We start from the raw sequence: 15,514 nt of genomic DNA on the forward strand, positions 1-15,514 counted from the left end.
ACTCCTGTTGCCACAACAGAGCTAACAGGGTTAAGAATGAGAGCTGAATTCTATTCCTTCTTGTGCTTCATTAACAAAGCCTTTTACTACACTGCAAACAGTTACACCTGCACAACCCCGTTGCAGGCTGCAGAAAGTTGGTTTCTCACACATCACTACCAGAAATAAAGAGTTCAGCTCGTCTCACATTCCAATTAAAGAGAACAAGTACTGCAGGTCAGAGGAAAAACAAAACAAAACTTTTACTTATAAATGGAGGATAACTGAAATAGAAATCATAAAAGAAAAACATGAAGCCATACAATGCCATTTATACAGTTACATTCAGAGTGAAACTGCACTTTAAAGCGAATGTGAAAAATGACATTTATAAAATGTTAACTTTTTTAATTAGATAATGAATGGAACTAAGAGGGAACAGTATGGTCTAGAAACTGAACAAAGTACTTGAAATGACTACGCTCCAAGTCCACTCTGCCACCAATTTACAGTGTGATGTTGGAAAAGACACTTCAGCTCTTTGTCTCAGTTTCCTTCTCTCCAAACAAAGATAATACCGTACTAACTCATCCACCCCATTATCTCACAGGGGTATTTGTAAGAGCGCCATATTTGTAATGAACTTTGAAAGTGTTAAAAAAAAAAAAAATCAAAAAATCAAGTGATGCAGGACATGTGGAAGATTCAAATTCCTTTTTATTTTAAATTAGACAGGCAGAATACCAGACTAGACAGTCCAATAGGATCATCAGGTACAGTAAATCCTATGTTCCTAATTCTTTTCATTACCATTGTCAAATGAGTTTCATAACAGATTAAAAAAATATTTCCCATTTACCCAATCTCTATTCACAAATTGTATTACAAGAGAAATTGTTCATCAAGATGACAGTTTAATGGCAACTTCTCACCTGTTAATCTCCAAGCCCTCCTATGCCAGGCCAGACAAGTGGGTACATCTCCTCCTACCAGCAGATGGGGATGAACAAAGAGCAATGCTCTTGTGACACTACTTCTCCTACAAAGGAGGCTGGCTGGCAGATCCTGCTCAAATAGTTTGGAATGCTTAACGCTTAAAACTACAATAGGAAAATAACTTCAGAACAGTTTCAACTCCAACAACAAAATAAGAACAAGCGTGGGATACCTGGGCTGGCACAGGAGGGCTTAAAAACCAAACTAACAGGTAAAAGATTACAATTTTACAGCTTTATGCTATGCCAACAAAGCCCAGAGATAAGTGGGAATGTCAATAACAAGACAAAAGGCGAATACCTTACAAAAAATAGAGTAAGGGATTACAGTGAGCAGGACCTGGCTACCGAAGATGGCAGCAGCAAAGCCTAAAACATCAAGTCCAGAATGATTTGAGATAGCATGTAAATATGCTCAACCGGCTCCTTTCCACACAGTTCTGGAGGGGAAGAATCTCCTCCTCTTCTGTCAGTGATGTAGACATGATGTTGAAGGAATAAGTCTTCATAGAAAACAGAGCTGCTTCATCCTGGTCAATGGTTCCTCTCACACAAGACACTGAAGCTTGCAGATTGCTAAGCCTTTTATGGTTGGGACTCTCAAAAACACGACTACCACACGGGATCTGACTTTCTAACCACTAGATATCTAAGATACACAAAGCCTTCACAGTGAGTGTTTCACAGGGCCAGTCAGAATAAGGAGAAGGAACAGCCTTGTGGATGGGAGAAACCAACTTGGAAGGAAATTGAGAGCAACCCTAATTACTACCTTGTCCTGATAAAAAATTAGGCAGGGTTCCCTGAATTAAAGGACTTATAGCACTCATTCTCTCCTAACAAAAAGGCAAACTGAAAAGAAATGTTCACCCCTCTTTAATGGTGCACAAGAGAGGGCATTTGGCACGAAATACAGATCTTATCGGGACAGAGAAAAAAAAAATCTCAGTTTTAGCTTGTCAGCTGTCCTAAAAAACATTATCTTCAAAAGTGCATCATAGAAGAATGCTCTAACTTTGCCTCTTAGTATTAGAGTGGCGTGGACCCCAAAAGCCAATATTCCAGGCCTTTCAAAAACAGAACAGAATTTCACTAGTAACTGAACTTAAATCTTCTGGCCTTGCATCAAGCTTGAAATATGCCTTAATCTGCTTTTGAACACTTACCAAGCAGTTCCGATAAATCCCTCTTCATGCAGGTTCACTCAAGAACAAGGGATTCTCCATGCTGAATTGTACCCACAGTGAAACATAGTGGGTGATCACAGAAGAGATCCAGCCAGCTACTGTGCTACCACCTCCCGAGCCAGTCCAGGAATTCCAGCCAGTCCAGAAATACCAGGATGATCTTCTCCCTGAATTTGGCTATCTTCTGAAGGACTGACTATGGTGAGACGTATAGGGAAGATATACAGCAGGTCAAACTCCTACAAGGGAGAGTTAACACCTGCTCCCAGGGCCAATGAATCCTGGACTCTGGAGTAAAAGGCCTCTATATTCCCATTCATCCAAAGGGGGTACCAACAAAATTCTGAAAAGCACCTATTAGTTTGAAGGACTATTCACCACCTCTGTTTGTACAAAGGTATTACTGAGTGCTTAGTTTTGTTGGTGGGCTTTTTGTTTTGATTTTAGATTGTACAGAATATAAAGCTTTAGAGTATTTTTGATTGTGTATCTTCTGGAAGTGATGCTGTATCATCCCTTAGAGCTGGAAAGACTTTGGCAAAGATACTGGTTTTCCATTCCACCGGGAAGGTACTGATTACAGTGATTTATGTTCAGAGGAAACTCCTTTGTAAAGAGTCCACCACAAAGGAAGCCTTATCCCCTTCCTCCTAAAAACTGAGCACTGTCACCTCCAGGATTTCTGCTGTTCATAACTGTTGTGCTGAGCCAGAGAGAAAGGAAGTCTCTGAAGCCTCAGAGCCAGTCCATTCGGAGGCCTTTGAAAATTAAATCCAGGGACTTGTAATGGATTCAGTACTGGACAGGGAGCCTGCGTAGCATAAGCCACATCAGAGCGTCTTGTTAAACCACCTGGCCTTTACTTTCATCCCCAAGCAAAGCACAGTGTAGCAGACAAGCCTGAAGGTGATGAGCATGTGATAACTTGAAAGGCTGCCTCCACTTCTTGTAAGATCAGAGAAGGCCAGACAACTCTCCATTCAAGAGGAGGTGATATCACAAGAGTTTTGTTTTTTCTTGTCTCCATCTACTGGAGGAGGGAGTTATACTCACTTGTGGTGAGCACCAGGGAATGTGGAAGAAAGGATTTTACCTTTTCAGAATGTCTAGCCCTAAATATAGCTTTATAACAGCCCTGAAAATGCCTTGTTTTACAGAGATAGCACAAATCAACAAAAAAGCCATTACACTGCGCAATGTGTTATAAAAAAGAACCCAGTTAACAAAACACAAACCTAAAAAACACCTAGTTTTGGAAAAAATGTATTTGTTGTACAATACATGTGGTAGCGTTTATTGATCTAGAAGCAACTGGTGGCTTTGGGAAAGTCTAAACAAGAGTAAGCCTCAAAAGAACTTGCTTGACCAAAATATTTTACCTACTTCCCCTCAAATGATATTTTGTACAGCAACATTCTGTTTTGTTTTGTTTTCTTTTGTTGCAAATCATCAGCCTCCAGAGAGAATCTATCCTATATATGCTATATGTAACAGGTTAATATTTTCCACATTTGTGAACTGATTACATCATTGATGATAAACAGAAATCCACTTTTCAGAAAAAATAATATTGGTCACAACTGTATCAATGGGATAAAATGGAACCTACAGAATGTTGTTCTTTTGGGAATATTGTTCAACAACCCAATGTCCAAACATTATGAATCAGTCACACTGCTAAAACGAAAGAAAATAAAAATGCTGCTAGTTGGAATGCCACAGTTATTCAATCTGCCATATTAACCATTTTAAGTAAATTAACTTACATGCCACACAAAAATTTATTAAGGTGAAGTTAAGGTTGCAGATACACAGCGGTTTGACTACATACTACCTTCCAAAAATACTAATTAAATTTTTGGAAACCCAAATCCCAGGAAATGCAGAGTTAAGGTTGCATTTCTCAAACAAGCAACCCCAACTAACTTAGCTCGCCTCACAGAAATGCCTATTATCTTCTTTGCATTTAGAGGATCAAAAATGTACACCACACACTGGTTTTATAATCTGTTTCATACATGCCTGTCATACTAAGTGCGATGTCTGCATATGGAGACACACTAACTCTGTCTCTACTGACAGTTTTGATTCTGCCAAGTGCTGCATGCCTCCAGCTCCTTGCAGGGTAGGGCCCTTAGTAAAGACAGGCATGATTGCTTTCAGTATGCTATTTGTAACAGTAATATGTAACATTTCTTTGTGCGTGCTGTGTATAGCTGTAAGGACAGCCATAAAGCAGCAGTATCGCTACACAGCTATGAAGAAGACATTCTACTTTTTGTGGTCACTAACAGAAATTTAACATTTTGGTACGATGGATAACTGAGCATGCGTTTAATTTCTCAGGGCATCACTACAAAAGCAGAGTTAAAGGTCGTTCAGGTGCCTTGCCTGAGAAATGCAACTTGAACTCTGTATTTACTAGTTCATTCATTTTTTTTTTTTAAACTACCGTTCCTGAAAGATAATATGCACTCAAAACACAGTGTGCCTGCTTTGCCTTTTGTGTGAGATTTTCCCATCTCATCCACAGAGCTGAGGTCCACCTTGTAAAGTTCATCAACCCTCTAAGTAAGCTTTGTGAGGTTTGTCAACAGTCCCACAATTCTTGCAAGCTTTAAGAGACTTGTGTGGGCCCCCAGAGCCCTTTAGATTGGGTTTGTGATTGTGGTTACCTCTCAACCCCAAAATTTTGGTGGCCATACATGGGGAATGGGTAAGCTGAAAGGAGCAAAGAAGTCAATCTGAGGAACAGCTCAACGATGCAGGAGAAAGTGTGGAGGAAGCACGAGTGCCTCCCTGACTTCTCCACCCAATGGATTATCCTATGGTCTGCCAGAGAAGAGTTCTGCTGCTTCAAACCACAGGATGTCTATTGATTAGAGAAAGGACAGAAGTGCTAGTGTTTCTCCCTGCCTGCTCATTTGCTACTGAACTCCACATCCCCATCTGAAGCTTTCTCAAGCCAGAGGTCAACAGTCAACATGCAGGGGCGGCTCTAGCAATTTTGCTGCCCCAAGCAGCCACTGCCGAATTGCTGCCGCGGGACACAGACTGCCGCCCCATTCTAATTGCCGCCCCAAGAACCTGCTTGGAAAGTTGGTGCCTGGAGCCAGCCCTGTCTACATATTTCTCCCCGCAGAGACATGAATATCTTTTGAGAAGGATGACATGCTCAGAAGCAGCTCAGGAGTACAGGAGAAAAAGGCAGAGGGAAAACACACCTGCCTTCTCCACTCCATGTATTTTGTTAAAGGACAGTCCTGCTACTGCAAGCCACAGAAGACCATCAGAGAATGTCAAAGAAGGAGAGATGGATGAAAACGGGGGGCTTGGGAAAGAGGAGATCAAAGGGGCATTCTCCTGCCTTGTCTTGGGTATCTCCTGAGGTACGCAGGAAAAGAGAACCCCAGAGAGCCTTAGGAAGGCTTACTGGCCTCTTTCACAAGCCTTTAAGTGGAAAAGTTCTCTTTTTCTCCTCACTCATAAGCCTCTCTGCTGAGTGGTTTTCATTTTGAAGTCTCTCTCTGCCAGGAAAAAGGTAGATACTCTATTTTTCAATCACTGGAGCTGATATTCTGAAGCAATGTTACAAATTCAAAACAACATTTAGTTTATGGAAGTCTTAATTTAAAGTTGGTCCTCAGCCCTAAGTCTCATCAAGATCCCAGAAAATTTTCCATCTAACAAGTATCTCTCTTTCCTTTCTATTGTCTTCCTAAAAACTTGGGGGGTGGGGGGAAAGGGGGAAGAGTTCTGAACTCTAGTGAACACTTTCTATTTTTAGAGTGTCATAATTCAAGAACCTCTTGTTCAGTTCAAGTCAAATTTCTGCCTAAGCTTCAAACCTAACTTACTAGTTTTGAGAATCCTATTACTTTTTTGTGGATTATAGAATGAGCAAAATCAGTTTTGTAACAAACTCAGCTACTGCAACCATTGCCAGAGTGAGTGCTGTTACTCATGATTATTTGCCTGTAAAAATGGAAATCTCATAGATTCCCCAGTTTTATTCACTGAAACAGAACTCGTTCAACACTGATTTTCAAAGACGAAATATAAAATATTAACAAATTTACAAAAACATAAAAATGTATGACACATTTTGCTCAGGTGATAGGCTGTTATTTCTCTTATTAACAAATATCTAGGTGCTTGATGATACTAGATCAATAAACCAGTTGCAACCCCTATTTTAATATTTCAAAATATTTGGCTTGCAGAAATGGTGTTATATAATGCAAACTGAGGCAAGAAAGTAAATGGATGGAACTAATCCAAACAGAACAATTCATCTTGGGACAGAAGTGCTGATCCTGTTCCCATTGAAGTCAATGCCAAAACACCACTGAATTCAATTACATCAGGATCAGGCCCTGACCAGTACATTCCAAACGGATTAGCTTAATTGATGACCTACCACTGCAACCATACCCAAGATTATGGATGTCATTTCAGCACATCAACAGTAATAGAATGCGTGAACCAATCTATTTCAAATACCAGCCAGATTTTTTTTAAATTTCCATAATGCACCTATCAAGCTCTCTAGGCATCAGAAAACCTGTTCATATGAACACCTTAACGCATAGCTAGATAGATATGCATTGTTATTATGCCTAGATTGAACGCATATAGTAAATTAATTCAGTTAAAGGTATAGCATATTTTCCAAGTACATTGTAGTAGACTGTTAACAACTTTAGTGTGCCATTTTTCGTATCTTCCAATAATTTCAATGTTATTTATCATGTGATATTTGGACATATCTGTCTGCATATCATCTACCTTTCTAATCCAGGCTTGGGGACCACTGTTGGACAACTCATCTGAGGACAAAATCTGTGCTCCAGTACTTCCTGTGAATTGGCCCGGCAGAGAGTTTGACTGCGCCCAGGCATCAATCTACAAGATAGATCAGCATAAAAACAAAATAAAAATCTGCAGCTTCTCCCCCCAAATGTAAAGATCCATGCCATTTGTGTTATGAAACAGAACATTTACCTCCCGCCCCCGGTTTAATAAAAAATTTTAAAAAATACAAAGTTACTAGACGGCTATAATTTAGAACTATTTTTACTTTAAAACATTTAAACCACAGCGTGACCATGAACAAGTCATCCCCCTATTCTTTACCACCATAGTACAACTATTTTCATCACTTTTGTAAAGTACTTGTTCTGGAGACAAGTACAAAAATTACTACTGTCGCCCCCAACCTCTTTCCACCATAATTATAATCTTTTTCGGGACTAGGAAAAACTATTTCTGATCAATTCCTTAATCAGAGATGTGAAACAGAAATATCACCAGGTAAACCATAGTATGCCTTATATATCCAACACTATGGTATATTTAAAGTACTGTTTTACTATGAAAGATCGTTTTTTAAAATAGCATTCTCTCAAGGACTCCCACTTGAACTCTGCCTAGCTTTTTATACTGTGCTCATCACAATTGTTCTGGGCATGTGTTTACAAATAAAATTCTCATCACCTTTTAACTTCCAGCCATGCAATCTGAAAATCAAGTTAGTTTACTTCCGGCTTATGTATCACCAACAATAAATACTCTGTGGTAAAAATTTAAACTAAAATTTTCAAATGAGTGCCTAAAGTCAGACTCCTAAAATCCATATTTCGGTATTTATAGAGAAAGTGGCCTGATCTAAAAAGAAGCTTAGCATCATTTTTCACTGACTTCACAAAACTCTGATAAAGAAAAAACAGCGCAACCCACCTGTTCCTGTGCACGATTTAACAAGCACATGGCCTCTAAGTCAAATGTATTTTCTGTAAGCCTCTTCTGAGCCATTGTTCGTTCATTCATTGCCGTAGAGATGTCCACAGTCTAGGAAGAAATACAGCTTATTTATTTTTTTAAAACAGATTGACCATAATAATGTGTTCTTGCTCTAGAAGCGTTTATTGTAAAATAAGGAGATATGCTAAAAAGTTGTGTTATACATCTGAAAGTAGTAAATTGAAATGGAAAACAGATTCAACAAAAAAAATTAATCTGACAACTGCTTGTTAAACATGTATAATCTGACTTTTATAAAATTAATAGAAATTGTGTAGGGATAAAATACAATATAGTGGCATTACTTTTTGCAGTTCTAGCATGTTCATAAATTGGTCATCAATCGTTAGCCTAGTAAGCGTAAATTTTACATTTATTTTCAACAAAGAGAAATAGAGCAAAGATATATAAAACTGAAAAGTATTTTTAAAAAATGCTATAAATCCATTTAATATTGTCAAAACTGGAATGCAGAAATAATTAATTAAAGGTAAACGGTCAGGTCCCACAGAAATGTAAGCAGAATTTCTTTATAAAGAGCAGTTCCTGTTAGGATTCATGTTTTAATACACACTATTATTTCTCCAATGTAATGCAACTTTTCATACTTGTATCACATGCACTTTTATCAACCTGGATTTAGTCCCACTCATCTACTTAAGACCTCTTCTCCTCTCTCAACCACTTTGCTTCTCATTTCTTCAAAAGGATGTACTTATTTCTGCTCATTCACAGACAGCAAGCACCTTTAATTCTTAAACCTGATTAGGATTCTTCCCCACCAGCTGCAGTTGGACTTCAAAGGATGTGCTGCTCCAGCTAATGCAAATTATTCTGGGCTGTACCTAAAACCCAAAGGCATCCAAAACACACTACTGAACAGAAACAGGGACAAAATTTTAAGAGGGCAGGCCATGTACATATCAATTTCACAGTGAAGAAGAGTGGTTTGGGACTGGCCTATTGATGACACACTGCTGTTTCCTACCACTTAACCTGAAGCAAAGAGGTGGTAGCAAATGGCTGATCTCACCATATTAAAAAAATCAGTACAAACCAATATCGCATTCCGATACATGAGTCCAAATTCTGGTATTGTCTTGGAAGTTAATTCACTTTGAAAGCATAGAAAAATAAGGTTTATTTAGATTTTGTTCCTATACATAAACTATTACCAAAGGCAACTATACCAGTAAACGTCCTGAAGATTTTGATAAAGAGTTCAGCTTTGGAAAACAATTATTTTTCTCTCAAAAACTGAAAAACTCTGCTGGTATAACAAAACAGTTATACCAGATTGTAGTAGGGAGGGCACTTTTTTCCTGAAGAGTAAAAACAAACAAACACAGTCCAGCCTTGACGGTAGGGGAATGGTCTAGATGACCTCTAGAGGTGCCTTCCAGTCCTACACCTCTATGATTCTGTGAAACAAAAAATTTCTTCTGCCAAAGATACCACACATCAAGCAGACAAATTCATGTAAAGTTACTAAAGGGACACAGTCAACTTACATTTGCCCCAAGTTTAAATTCTGTAAAAAATCAAACTTTTATAAAATTGAAGACCACAAGAATTTTTTTTCTTAACTTCAGTGACATCTGTTTTTACATATTCTCCCTGAAGTGTGAAACCTAGACTGATATACTGAGCACCTAAAATTAAAATACAATTAACCAATGTAGAACCAGATTGCTGGCACAGAAAATTATTTAATAATCCCCTCCAAAAACTGACAGGCATTAATGGAAATACAATGCATGCAGTGGGGGCACTCAGGATAAAGACATTTGCTTAAATGCTAATAATTTAAATCTCTCTGTATATCAGGTGAAGGGTAGGATAAAAGTTACAGTGGAACTTCTGAAATCACAGAAAAATTCTGGAAAATAATGTCAGACTAAGGAGTTAAATACAAATACAGAGCAAAAAATAAATTATAAATTTCTATACACCAATGAAAGAAGCTTAAATGCAAAAACAGATGAACCAGAATGCCTTTTAATAGAAGAGGAATCAGAACTTCTGTCATAGACATTAGTGAGTTCTTGAAACTCTCAGGAAAGAGACATGGGTGAACCAACTGGAACAGCTCCAGGCAAACCTCTGCTCAATGCACATCAGTGGTCAAAAAACAAAAACAAAGTGTTAAGAGGTACAAGTATGGGATAAAAAATAAGAACAGTATAAAGCAATTATATACTTTAGTGGTACACTCTCACTTAGAATACTCTGTTCATTTTGGATCACCATATCTCAAAAAAGAGAGAAAGAGAAAGGTCCAGAGACAGGTGATTGGTATGCAGACCTCCGAATGAGGGAGACTGAAAAGACTGGGACTGTTTACTTTAGAGAGGAGACATGACAGAAATCATCAGTACAAGGAATGGTACAGACAAGGTAAACTGGGTGTTCCTATTTAGCCTCTCACATAATATAAGAGGGTATTCAATAAAATTGAAAGGAAATTAATTTAAAACTAATGAATATATACTTTACACAGACACAATTAACTGACAGCTCACTGCCACTGGAAATCATTAAAGCCAAGAATTTAGGAGGATTTGAAAAAGAGAAATGAGAAAAATGAGAACATCTAGAATTACATAAAACAGGATAATTAAGTTTTATACATGGGATATAAACCTTCATGTTTAAGGGGAAAAGACGACAATCATTCACTGTCTGGGATTAGGAAGAATCTTTCCATATGGGCAAGTTATTCCATAACTGTGCACGGGGTAGTTTGTTGCACAAACTACCTGTGAAGAATCTGGTACTGGCAAGTCAGATACTGGATTAGATGGACCCGTAAAACAATTCCTGTGTTCTGCAGAGAACTGCAGAACATAAACAAGCAGCATAAACAGTGAAAATGTTAATCAAAACAAATTCCAGTAATTATAATCTAAGGTGTTAATAAATTTGTGTACAACATGTACTTTTTTGTGTTGACAGTGCTACTTAAATTTTGGTGAGTAGAATAATTTTCTCTTGAATCCTGACTACAAGCTAAACATTAATAAACTTTAATGTTAACATTTTATCTTCCTTTCTAAAGCCCCAATCCAGCAATACACTTACGCATGTGAGCACTGCACTCAAGTCAGTAGGACTATTCACACAGTTAAAGGTACACATGCACTTAAGTGCTTTGCTAGATCTGGGCCTATTAGCAGACACCCTACTTAGAAAGAATTTCCCCTCATGATTGGTCACCATATTTGAGACAGTAGTGGCTTGTATTACTCTATGGTAGCTTTGGGTCTCGGAAAATGCTTCAAATAAGGAAAGATACTGTTTTACTTGACTAAACAATAGTATCAACTTCAATGCTTTACCCTCTGTAGAACTCTTGCTCTCCATTTGAGTTTCAACACTAATGTTGTCCCCACAGAAATTATGCAAAATCTTGCAGCACTGAGGACTATTTTGGCAGACAGATATGCCAAACTATATTTTGTGGGGATGCTGCTGGATTTTTTGTTACACTGGCTGCAGAGATTATGTTTTTAATTAGTGAGGGGTGTGCAGAATATGAGCTAGGTGCCTCTCAGTTTTACAAATCTACAGCAAATAAGTAAATCAGTAAATAAATGTTCTCATGGAACATTTTCAGACTTTTAGAGTTCACTGCAGAATAAAACTCCCCCCACATGCTTCCTTTGTTAGCTGCCACTAAACTTCCCAATAGGCTCAGCATCTTTAGTACATAGAGTCTACTCTTCTCTCTCCACCAGCATTCATCTTTTCCAGAGAAATCCTGAAGCTGGGAGAAAGCTAAGGACCATATGTTTTTTTCCCATCTCCAACCATACTGGATAATCACATTAGTTGGATACTTCTGCTAACATGGTCAGCAGCAAACTAGTTGCAGGGGGCAATTTTGATAGCTTATTCTGAAACTAGGTCAGTAAATTAAAAAATGTCCCACACAAATTAGGCATGATCTTCTGATTCCTGATGCCAATGTGGACTGATATCTGAATTGTCACCATTAGGTTTCACAGTTGTTAACACAGTGAGACGAATGGGACCAATTCACATTTGTTAGATCTATTAGTTAAGCTCCAATAATAGTGTACTTGGTACTGCACAATGTAAAGAAGAAAATAAGGTCCTGGCTACAAGAAGTGTATAATCTAACAAACAAATCATTCAGATACAAAATGCACTGGGATGGCCCAGAAGAAGCAAGTGACAGACAGAGCTCCAGAGCTTCATGGCACTGATGAGGGGCAGGGAGGGAGGGGGGGGGGGGAGAGAGAGAGAGGCATCTTAAATTGGATGATATAGAAAACAGAGTGAAAAGAAATAACCTCAGAATTAAGGGACTGCCTGAAAACGTTGAAAGAGGAAGCCAATATGTAAACACTTCAACTGTGGATTTGTTAAATCTCAGCTCTCTGCAAGGGGTGAAAGTAGAGAGCACATACAGCACTGTTGCCCCCAACTGAGTCTAATAACCGTAACAGCCCAGAGATCTAATTGTGAAATTTCACCATTATCAGACAAAAAACTTAATTAGGAAAAAAGCCAGAGAGCATTCAAAGCTAAGACTCAAATGCCACAAACTGCAATTTTTCCATACTCTCTCTGTCCCAATCTTAAAAAAAGAGGAAAGCACTGGGAGAAATTACAGCAGCACTCAGGCAGGAAGATATTTGCTACAGATGGGGATACCCATTTAAATTCTCTTTCAACTTGCAACACACAGTAAGAGACTTTAAACAAGGGGGGAAATATACTCTTGGAATAGAACTCCAAATCTCAGACACACAAGCAGATACTCCAGAGGTAGAAAGCAAGGATAAAATGCCGTTAGAATCCTGACAGATGGTGAAACCCAAAAAAGGAAGATAGGAAAAGAAAAGACAAGAGCCTCTAGAGAACATATTGCAATGGCAGAAGTGAAGCTGAACAGGAGAACAAAGATACCTGACAAATAACCTACAAGGGATTTCTTGGGAGTCATCAAGAATGAACTGTTGTAAACTAACTATGTTTATGTTAGAAGGGGAATAGTATGAAATGTGCTTCAACTGGGGTGATCATAACTGTGATAGCTGTGTTTTTTATTTTAAAAAGTAGAGAAAATAAAGGACAAAGGACAATAAGGGGCTGTAGAAAGGGAGGTCCCAGGTATGGTGGAGATTGGAGCAAATAGAGAGGGGATGGGAGGAGACTTTGGCAGGGTTCTGTGTAAATCCCCTGTGTAACTCAAATGATCAGACGGTAATCTATCCCTAAAGGCAGAATTACCTCCTCTGGATTGAAGAGAAGTAATCCAAGTGTTCATGGAGAGAGTATGAGGATTTAGCATTCAGCAAAGCAATCATTTGGTGGCTGATTTATAAGCCCTGCTGGTATTTTATTTCTGGAATTAAATAAGGCAAATGAGGGGAATTATCACAAGAATGGCTCTTTCTTTTGAAGTAATGTCTTTGAATGATAAAAGGCTAAATTATGTCATTAAAAGGAAAAAAAGCCCTGAAAGAATTTAAAAACAAAAACTACTCAGATTATTTTCTCTCTCTCGAAACTCACTTTCAGGAGGGGAAAATTATGGGCATGCAAGGTAACTGGTTTCAGACATTTTTTGCTTCAGCCAAAGAAAAAAGAAAAAAAAAAGTGGGCATAGTATTTGCTAAACGTATATCTTTTCAGATTAATACTCAATTTAAGAAAAAGGAGGGATGGCTTATCTTGTCGAACAGCACAATTGCTGTGTTATTAATAACAATGGGTTTAGTGTATGCTCCCAATTGAAAGCAAAAAAAATCCCAAAACCTTTTTTAAGGACTTCTTTAAAATACTGCAACACTTTGGGGAAGGGGAAATTATACATGAATCCTTTCTGGGACAGATCTGATAAAAAGAGAAAGGGGATAAGAAAGCAGAACTACACCCAGGGGAAAGAGATACTGTTATTCGTACACTTATCAGTTATATGCTAGACTAGACTGAATGTTAATCTCTAAATCCTTAATGAAGCTGACAAGATCTGCAGAAATTGGCACCATTAGGTCAGAATATGCACCAGTGGAAGCAATATTTGATAGCTGGTATGGGTCCCAAACATTAACCTTTTGGAAAATGAACTGCTTGCTTCTTCAAGATGTATAAATAAATGATACAGACAATACAAAAAGAGGCCTTCTTTGGGAAGCACGTAAAGCACTGGTTAGGGGCCAACTGATATGCAGAGCCTCTCAGCTGAAAAAAAGAAAGAGCTCAAGAAACGGCAGAACTAAAACAGGAGATAAAAAGGCTACAAGACCTTCATCAAAAACACAGGTTCCAAAAAAGTGTATGAACAATTAACATATATGTGAAAATTGAATGTGTTCATGACAGATGGCCCTGAGGTATACAAAGCAAATGTTTTCTGAAAAAGGAAATAAAATTGATAGGCTATTGGCTTGAAAGCTAAAAGTGATTCAAGACCAACATATTGTTTCACCAATTAAAAACAATCAGAAAAAAGTATTTCATCAGGGAGCGTAAGTATGTGCTACTTTTGCTTTTTATTATGAAACCTTCTTACCTCAGATACTCCAAGCTCTAAAGTTATTCAAAAATATCTGGAAGTAGCAGGCTTGCCAAAGATAAACAAAAATTATAAACTTTAGATAAAGAAATAAAAAGAAAAAATCTGAGTGGCAAAAGCAAGTCATGAAAAGTAGTAAAACTCCAGGATCAGATGGCTTTCCATAAGAATTTTACAAGGTACAGCACAACCCAGTTTATCTGATCTAATTCGAACTGGGGCCAGATCGGATAATCGGGAGAATGGGAAAGTGCGGGACTGCAGCGCCATGTGGCAGCCACAAGAGAGATCGCCCACTTCCGGACTTGTGCGCGCTAGTTGTCTGGTTAATACGGAGAGCCAGGTAACGTAGGGTCGGATAAACGGGGTTCTACTTTATTTAAGGAGGTATTAGTGGGTCCCTTGAAAGGTACCTTCAATGCTATGTTGTTAGAGGATAAACTTCCACAACCTATTAACGAAGCTACTGTGGTTTTTCTCCCTAAAGCTGGAAAAGACCTTACCTTAAGCAGCTCTTATAAGCCCACATCACTGTTGAATCATGACAAAGATTTTAGTAAAAATACTAGTTAACTGATTGCAGTCCATGCTCTCAGCTTATGTAAATCCAGATCAAAGTGGATACATTAAGGATAGACAAACGTCATACATTATTCAGCGAGTTCTTGGGATCATCCACAATACCAGATCACGAAAAGATCCATTTTTTTTAATTATCACTTGATGCAGAGAAGGCCGTTGATAGAACAGAGTGGAGCTTTCCATTTCAAGCCCTGTCCTATAGGGACATTGGCCCCTAGTTCCTTAAATGGAAAAAAACTACTCGACACCAGCCCCAAAGCAGCTGTGCGAGTTATTGGGGTTAAATCTCATGTTTGAATTATACAGAGGGACTATGCAGGGATGTCCATTGTCTCCTTTACTTTTTGCACTGCTCATGGAGCCTTTCACACAACGATGAGGAACAAGGAATCTATCACAGGAATAAAACTTGCAGGAACACA

General features: G+C 38.3%; 1 protein-coding gene across 6 annotated transcripts in view; it reads right to left on the reverse strand.

The window, feature by feature from the left end:
* Positions 1-15,514, reverse strand: part of SON (SON DNA and RNA binding protein) — a 61,747-nt gene that overhangs the window by 10,681 nt on the left and 35,552 nt on the right. For all 6 annotated transcript variants that reach the window (XR_013346396.1, XR_013346397.1, XM_077819061.1 and 3 more), the window contains 2 exons: positions 7,901-8,011; positions 6,950-7,066 (listed from right to left, as the gene is read on the reverse strand). Coding sequence is in view for 4 of the 6 variants with exons in the window: in XM_077819061.1 (XP_077675187.1) it covers positions 6,950-7,066; positions 7,901-8,011 (228 nt within the window). In the remaining 2 variants the exon portion in view is untranslated. The remainder of the gene's footprint in view (positions 1-6,949; positions 7,067-7,900; positions 8,012-15,514) is intronic.

The sequence above is a fragment of the Eretmochelys imbricata genome, chromosome 1 (genome assembly GCF_965152235.1).
Source record: "Eretmochelys imbricata isolate rEreImb1 chromosome 1, rEreImb1.hap1, whole genome shotgun sequence".
NCBI lineage: Eukaryota > Metazoa > Chordata > Testudines > Cheloniidae > Eretmochelys > Eretmochelys imbricata.